At 35.8% G+C, this 8,918-nt stretch overlaps 1 protein-coding gene across 2 annotated transcripts in view; it reads right to left on the bottom strand.

The window, feature by feature from the left end:
- Nucleotides 1–234: 234 nt before the first annotated feature.
- slc38a3b (solute carrier family 38 member 3b) overlaps nucleotides 235–8,918 on the bottom strand; it is a 28,416-nt gene continuing 19,732 nt past the window's right edge. For both annotated transcript variants that reach the window (XM_069144753.1, XM_069144761.1), the window contains 8 exons: nucleotides 7,288–7,346; nucleotides 6,744–6,917; nucleotides 6,485–6,564; nucleotides 6,295–6,395; nucleotides 5,325–5,449; nucleotides 5,096–5,240; nucleotides 3,621–3,724; nucleotides 235–3,492 (listed from right to left, as the gene is read on the bottom strand). In XM_069144753.1, coding sequence (XP_069000854.1) covers nucleotides 3,388–3,492; nucleotides 3,621–3,724; nucleotides 5,096–5,240; nucleotides 5,325–5,449; nucleotides 6,295–6,395; nucleotides 6,485–6,564; nucleotides 6,744–6,917; nucleotides 7,288–7,346 — 893 coding nt within the window. In that variant the 3' untranslated portion in view covers nucleotides 235–3,387. The remainder of the gene's footprint in view (nucleotides 3,493–3,620; nucleotides 3,725–5,095; nucleotides 5,241–5,324; nucleotides 5,450–6,294; nucleotides 6,396–6,484; nucleotides 6,565–6,743; nucleotides 6,918–7,287; nucleotides 7,347–8,918) is intronic.

Here is an 8,918-nt window from a genome sequence, read left to right as displayed (position 1 = left end):
AGATACGAACATTGAATAGGTATAGATAAGTTTCTCTTTAAAAGCCATATACAGAAATAGGTGTGGATCTTTGGGGATAAACATGGTATAATAAAGTGCACACAGAAAAATGACTGAAGTTTGGCTGATTAGTCAAGTTGCGCTTTAAAACACTTAACAGCCAGATAAATGTGCTACCAAAATAAGAATTTGTTTGAGTTAAAAGGGAAATGATGACAACTGAGACAATCTAAAAACATCTACAATTATTTTATTGCCAAACTAAAGCTGTCCCTGCTATTTACACTTTACAAGCTACTGTAAATATGCATCACAAATATAAAATGTTTGCATTTATATACATTATTTATATAACGTCAAGTCTTATTCACCAAAATCCACAGACCTTGTTATTTATTTATAGTCATGTTATTTCCATAGATTAACATCTTGAACAACAGCTATAATAAAATATCGCACTGATTTGTTTACATACACAACAAATGCATATTTGATATATGTCTGGTGATAAAACTGTTAAAAGCTAAAGGCATCTCAAAGCAGTAGGTAGTCAGTTGTTATTTTGGCATGATCCCTTAAAGTGAAAGGAGGATTTGTTCACGAAACATGACAAAACCAAACCTTCATTTACACCACAACAGGCACTGTGAATACGCATGGAAAAGCAAGGGACGGAGCATGACACCTGGACTAGTTATTTCATCTGCTGTTGCTTGGAATTAGTCTGTTAAAACACCTTCATCGGGAGTCAGAACTGCCAAACACAGAATAGAGCTATATATAAATAAAATTAGATAAGTGAGGATTTACACTTAACTTCTCCTCAGCCTGAGAGTTGTGATACAATATAAAATCAATCTTTGGGTACAAATAGCAAGTGTTTCTCATAACATTTTCTGTTTTGAAATCAATATATATATTGCATTGATTTTAAAGTTGTGAATTTGTGATCGACGGCATCTTCCCGTATAAAGAAATGATGTTCTTTGTAAAAAAAAAAAAAAAAAGAGACTCATATGAAGTTTGTTTGTGCTATTGTGTGTCTCAAAATCACTCTGAAGGATTAAAAAGTGTTGACATATTTGTCCACACACCTCAAATCTATGTCTTCACTGACTGAACATCAAAACAATGATGTAACATTATTTATTGTCAAACCTTTTAAGTTGGGCTTCATGATACTAATACAGTACGACTACAGCACAGATTGGGGCTCCAGTACACTTAACTATAAGATGCCAAATGTACAGTATTATAATAACATCTATACATGACAGTGCTGGAAGGAAAATCTGTGTTACTGTGCAGTTCACGATACCAAACTACAGGATAAACTGGACAAAAAAACCAGCATGCAACACATTAACCTCAACCTATAAGAGTCAACAAAACTAATCAAAATACTACAAACCAGTAAAGCCAAAAGACACTGTTTCAGAACAACACATCATTAAATGAATGCACTTAAATCTGCAAAACCACCAGTGGGCTCATCTTTTTAACATTCTGTTAGGCCAGGTCTTGTTTGAAACCAGAGAGTTTGATTTAAAAGTTGGGTTTACCCATTTTCAATTAAAAAGTATAAACTAGGTTATCTTATCTTGGTATTGAGTCATGCTCAAAGTTGTGGGTTTTTTGTATGTGTTTTGAGATATGCGTGTTGCTCAGGTGTCCACATACTTTGCATCTCAAAACCTGGGCCATAGTACAACCAAACCTATTTACATTGCTAAATACCTGGTAAAAGTAGAGAATACTGTACGGGTTTTTTTTGGTTTTTTTTATAATTTGGATGAACCCATCCTTTTGGATTCAAAATTTTGGCTGATTTAAAGGAATAGTTCGATGTTTTAGGAAATTGGCATAATCACTTTCATGCTGATGAGAATCGGACAAGGAGCTCAATACCATTCTCATGTCTGTGCAATTAAAAATAATCTAGAGTATGCTACCGCTTAGTTTAGCCAAGCAAAAACAAACAAACTGGATATAACATGTTAACTAGTGGGCTTTCAATGTGAATGTAGGTGATTTTTTTTTTAATCTTTGAACTGAGCCTGGTTGGTTGTTTTCCCTTTTCACTCTTTACTTTAGAAGCCTAATGGTTGTAGCTTTCCATTTAGCTCAGACATGAAAGTGGTTCCAATCTTCTCACCTAAAATGAAGCATGAAAGCTAATAAGCCTTTTACATAAAATGTGAAATTCTTCTTTTAACACAGTTAGTGTCAGCATCATATAACTTCAATGAAGTGTTGTGATGTGATTTTACTATAGTGTACATTTTTTATTTCTGAAACATTTAAACCAAAAAGTATATAGGGTAATGAACTCCTGTGAACTGTTACGGTAAGCTTAAATTGCACTTGGTTTCTGTTCAAGATCACAGTTTGTTATACATGTGTTGAAAGTATTATAAAGGGAGGTATGAAATCCTTAAATCAAACTCTTTGCATTATATCAAACATGTTAAATATTGTCAGTCTGTAACACTTTTCATCATTTTTATACTGTAAGCTAAAATATAAATTTAAAGCATACACAATATATTGACTTAATTAACGTCATCATATACAGATGTTAAATATAGTCCATTTGAAATTAAAAAAAACATATAGTAGCTAGCTAAATAAATATGTACTTCTTTACTGTGTGTTTGTTCCAAATGCTAAAAGGCACCAGGGTTTGTGAAGAAACTTTACTGATTTATGCATCGGGAACAAGTCACCTGCATTCTAAGGCCTCAAAGCACTCCTTTGTCTTATATTACATGATAATGAACAGTTCAGATTGCTGCCGGTTCAGGTTGAGATCATCTGACTGTCCTCTTTTGTGCGTCTCACGAACAATAATAAAGATAATTTTAAAGTTATTTAGCTATTTTTCACATATACTGTATCTTAATGACTTCCTGTCTTCAGCCTGAAAGACAACCACACTTTATTTTTCTGTACAGTACCAGCTGCAGTTGTTTGTGAGTAAATAAGAAGGAGGAAGCAACAGGAAAGGACCATTTGACAGTCACTGATGGACTTAGTCGCACTAATAGATCGGGATTAAAAAAAAAAGACCCTGTTCATTCCTTATTATTCAAATAAATTGCATTACTGTTTCTCTGTGTTAAATTAAGTTTAAAAAAAAATGTGGTTATAAAATTATTTTTGTTCAGATATGTGTTAAGTTACTATCAAAAAGTAAATTTAATTTGATCAATACTAGTGTGATTCCTAACCACATACTGTGCAGTGTATTTTGTACTGTTACAAACCCCAGGCCCTGTGCTGGGCAGCCCTGTAGTGTGTTCCCACTGAGGTGATAGTGCACCCTTTACACTGAGTGCTCTGTGTACCCCTTTCCCAAGAACAAACACACACACACTGGAGCAGCATCTAGTGGCCTCCTGCAGCGCGACTGCTCCCTGTTGTCCAGTCGATCAATATGAAGCTCAAACTCATTACCATGAAGGAGACACCCAAAACAGCAAAACAGACAGCCTAAGAAAGAAGGGAAAACACACTAGTGAAACAGGTTTAATTTTCAAGAATTCTGATTGACAATGAAAAGGCTTCATTACCAAATTAGTCTAATGAATGGTTCAAGACTACATCACAATCTGCCTCACCAGTATCTTAGTAACGGACGTCATTGGCTCGTCCTCTTTGGGAACGATGCGGATGTAGAAGACAGCAGGGAAGATGAAAATGAGGCATGGAGCCGATGTGGCACCTGAAAGGTTAAAAAGTAAGAACTCTTTAAAAACAAAACACTGAATGGAAAGTTTTAATCGAACATAGTGAAACATAAATGACAGACATATAAGACTCTTTGCTTTCTTTTTAAACAGACTGTAACTGCGGGGCAAATGTCTGTCAAAAGCCGAGTGACTGAGTGATAAAGTTACACCATCAGTCAACCTACTGCTGCAACTTCCAGCCATATACAATAAATAAAATAATATTTGAAAATACTACTGATCTGTTTTCAACAAGTTTTACATCCTCACGCTTATTTGCTGTTTGACTATCTACAGAAAACATATAAAGATAAATATCTGTAAAAAAAAAATGTTTTTTAAAAAGCACACTAAATAAATGTATTCTCTTTTATTTATAGTTACATTTTTAACATATTACTTTTGAGTTAAGTTTCACCATATCCTGAGATTTAAGGATTTGGATCTTTAGAACTGGCATGGTAACCTGTCAATTTCAAAAAGTTTATGTTGCGAGACCACGTACCTAATATTTCAGAGATTAATGTGACAAGTATCTACATATATTAGTTCAATCTGGTTTTAAAAATAGGAAACAGATTAATTGAACAAAACTGCAGGAGTAATCCCCCAAAAAATATAAAACATTTAAAACATCAGTGAGATAACCAGCCTTGCTTAATGGGTTAAAATACCAATAAACAACATGTAAAGCATTTATTTTAGTGTGTGTAATTGGACATTTATATTGTTAATTAATTGTTATTTTACCATGGACAGACTCACAGATTTAGGCTGCTGAAAACAGCTTCATCTATATTGCGTCATCTGGATAATTTGTTTTTCTGTTTCTGTGCACGAGTGTGTATGTAACTGAGCTCTAATCCCACGGGTACTTAAATGCATCCACATGTTTGTCAAATCAGAAACTGTTGCTTTGAAGATATTCTTGGTGGTGCTTTAACTCAATGTTTTCAACTTTCACCTCTGACCTATGAAGGACAAAGTGTGACAATAATATTGACTCAAACAGTTTTTCTGCGAGCAAACATGCACTGGTCATTTTCTTCTTTCTTTTTGTTTACTATTTTTGTGTCAGGGACTAGGAAGTTGGAAACAAAACAGTTGTGTTTAACAGAACAGCACGATGAAGATTTGTTTTTCTTTTGTCTACAGCTTTGTCATGATGATAATTTTTCTTGGACAGGCCCTCGTTAAAAATATTTGTTTAAACATTAACAGGAGGGGCTGATGGCCTAAAAGGCCATGGTAATACTGTATCTAAATCAGTCCCTCTTGTGCCTCATACAGTTCAAAGCATTACTGTCTTCTTCCCAAGTATATTGTTACAGTTACACCTTCATTGCAGCTTCATGTATACTAACCAATGATGCCAAAAATGCCCAGAATGTTAGGAGCGAATATCACCAGCATGTTGATGAGAATGAGTAGAATGAGAGCAATGGCAAAGTGGCGTAACCAGTTGAAAGACTTGGTGGGGAATAACATATGCTGAATGGCTCTGCGCACCTGTGGACAGAGAGTTCACTTTAGAAATACCACAACCATATCATTAAACATAGAGAGAAGAAAACACAAAGGGTTTTAACTTACAGGGAACAACACAATAGGGACGGTCAAAGTCACAGCAGTGAGGACAGCCACTCGCACACACAGGATCAAAGTGTCATAAGGATCAATGCGGCTGTAAGTGTGCAGCAGTTCAGGCTCCACATTGTCTGCAGGAATATAAAGAGAAAATCTTTTTTTTTGTGAATATCACTAAGGAATTCTACCCTTAACAGGGAGTAGCACATTATTACAACATGTCACCACAAGAGGGAGCTTGGACTCTGTGTAATCAAGTAGAAGCAAACACTGGTAAATGTTCAATAACCTGTTTTTTTTTTTATACAGAGATCAAGGGTAGTAACCAGGTATGCTGCAAATCAGTGAAACAAACCATTTATTGGAAGATGAAGTATCAAGGGGATGTATTCCCGTAAATATATTTTGACATAGAGTATATCTGATTACTTTTAAAAGCTGCATTAGGGCATGGCAATTAATGTCAGTCTAATGTCTCATTAACTTTAATCACAAGTTAGAACCAGAATTATTTATATTTCTCTAATATACATTAGTCACCAGTGACAAATTCCCTCTGTGCACAAAAAAAATCACAACAAAATCCTTGTAAGTAAATTAAGTAAGTGTATTTATTTATTTTGTGTTTATTTTTCTAATATAATTTCTAGATAATGGCCTTCTTTAAAAAAATGAACCGCCAATGCCAATTGGGGCCTTTAATTTGCATGATGCAGCTTTTACACGGCCAGATGAAGGGTATTTTAATATCAGTGTCACCTTGAATTATTCTTTTTTTGTACCTCTGTTGCCTCTCTTTAAAAAAAAAAAGAAAAAAAAGCATCTCTTTGTTCTTTTACCTCCAAGACACAGGAGTGTCTTTTGCCGTATGACAGTAAGAAATATCATTGCACCTCTGATTTTTCTGCAGAGAGATTTGTAATTATCCACTGGAACTGAAAACATAAACTATAGAAGAAGTGCCATCGGCTCTCACCATAAAAGGTCAGGTAGCCAAAGAGAGCTGCCAGGAAGTACATGCTCCACATGACAAAGATGGAAATGTTGGACACCTTCTGCATCTTCTTCTGTGTTGGACTGAATACAAGAAAGTTGAAAGTTATGCAAAACCCACATTCTGCACTGACATGTAATCAAATATTGCAGGTTAGAAAGGGCTGACTCACTTGCGTAGCTCCGTGTAGATGGGCAAGACCTCAGGGTGGCAAACAAAAGCGAATGCCAAAATGGGGATTGTGTATGCTGTCTGTGAAGAAGCACATAAACATTTTCTATTATTAGCAGTGTCGTTGAGCTTCCTAGAAAAAAAACAGTGTGTGAACACAAATTAGGCACTACATCTGCAGACTTCAGCATCTGTGGCCTTTGTGTTCAAAACTTATCAAGAACCAGATAATCAAGCTGTTCTTCACCTCAGCTTCCTACCTGTGAGTTGACGGTGATCATGCGTGGGAAGCAGTGGGAGTCGTCGTCCTCATGAACCAGGCCGTTGTTGTACTCGTGGATGTGACTTGAGACATTCAGGCTGTGGTGGATAGCAGTGCTGTTGGCTGAGAACTCCTCAAAGGGGCAGGGAATCTGAAACTTCTTATAGATAACCTGCAGAGAGACGAGAAAGAAGGAAAGAAAAGGGGGATATACAAAAAGATGTAAAGATTAGGGGATTTGTCAGTCAGTAAATAAGAGCCCTCGACTATCATGACATGCTAAAAAAAAAAGCCATTTCAAACCAGATTAGGGTGACTCAGCCTCAAAGCATTTAGGTTTTACTCTCAGCCTTTGATGTCTCTAAGTAGCTTTTATATTTGCCTTATCAAACATAGCCACATACCATTGAAAATAAAGCCCGCGGTGGGAAAGAGACAAGGGTGGGAAAGTGAGGAACACATGTGCCAGGATGGCATGCCAGAACCAATGAGGCTCTGTGTGACTGTGATGATGTGCCACTGTGGGAGCTGGACCAACTTACTGCGCTGAGAAAGAACACCATGCAGCTGAGAGAAAATCCACTGGTGTAGCCGAGGTAGCCTGAAAATGAAGAGAACAAGACAGTTGAAGTGAACACCTCAAACTGAACGAATGTGTCGTTTTGGACAGCTATTAACTGTATTAGCTACACAAGAAGTCTGCAAAGTTTACAGATGGATCGAGGTATCCTACTTCCAAATGAGGGTGATGCAGAAAACATCTTACAAATGTTCAGAATGACCTCACAGAACTGCATGGACAGAAGCAACATGTTTATACTGTGTAATAACGAACAGAGTACGATGGAGGGGAGGGTGTAATTATTATATTACAATAATGTCTAATCCAGCACCTGTTAAATGAGTACATACGGTATACTACATAATAACTTTTAATTACTATCTCAGTTTAATCTTTTCAAGCATTTTTTTGAATTTATTATTTTGTCATTTTAAGCCTTTGACTTGACATTATGAGATGAAGGAGAGAATGATGCAAAGCTGGTCCCTGACCATACGCTAATGGGGATGTTCATTCGTTTGGATCTTAGTCGGTGTCTTAATCTTGAAGCCACGAAGGCTCCCCAAGCCAAACTTTTTGGTGAGAGACACAGCAGAAAAAAACTTTTTTTTCATGCACATGCATCAGTTTAGATATTTTAGGCTATTTTACTCACGTAACATGTCTTTTTTTAGACAAGTGGAAAGACAAAGTCAAAAATATGATTAGACCTTGTGTGTTTGTGTCTGTACATTTCTCCTAAATTCACCAATAGTTTGCAAAATGTTATTCAAATTTAGTTTTTTTTATAGGAACAAACTTCTCTGAAAAAAACATCAGAATATACTGTAAATAGGAACACAAATGGAAAGTTTGTAGTATGAAAGAGATACTGAACTGGAGATTTCTGGCTCAGCGTATGAGAAAAAACTAACCTTGAGAAAACTAGCCTTCATTTTTGCCATACACTTTTAAAGGTCGTTTTCTAAAATGAGTTTCTACTGATACTTTGAGCCAGAGTACGCCATTTCAGTAGCACTTACATACTCCAAACCTTTGATCGAAAAGAGATATCCAATATCGTGTCATTAGAAACATTTACCTCAAATATGTCAACAAAATGAAATACAAATTTTTAAACCTGGCTTTGTCTGATATTCAGATTTCAGTTATGACCATTTATGCAAATGAGCTCATATTTCATGAATTAATGCCTAATTGGCATATTTCAACATCAAATTTCAGAAAACATCTAATACACAGAATAATTGTCTTAGTATAAGTAATTATCTGGTAATGTTTTATGTTTACATTTATTCGTTAAAATGTTTACCTTACCTGTAGTGTCATGACTTAAAACAAGTCATTGGCTTGTTTTTTTTGAGGTTCTGTTGAAACATGATCCTGAAAGTCCAGTTTAAGTAACAGTTGAGTGAATTTTAATTCTTATCAGCTACACTCTCCAGGAATGCAAACTTGCACGTATGCGATTGGCCGCTGCAGAATTTTGTCAACATCGGGGTGAAAGTTATTGGACTGCTCTCATTCGAATGAATGCGGCGCTACTGTGGGCCTGACGTGTCCAAAGGTTGTCTTCATTTTGATTTAGTAAGACATACTGGAGTAAGTTAG

This window comes from Embiotoca jacksoni, unplaced genomic scaffold, assembly GCF_022577435.1.
Source record: "Embiotoca jacksoni isolate LCO1_2020_lvr unplaced genomic scaffold, fEmbJac1.0.p SCAF_1, whole genome shotgun sequence".
Classification (NCBI taxonomy): domain Eukaryota; kingdom Metazoa; phylum Chordata; class Actinopteri; family Embiotocidae; genus Embiotoca; species Embiotoca jacksoni.
Note: the sequence above shows the minus strand (reverse complement) of the source record. Positions and strands in the feature narration are given on the sequence as shown.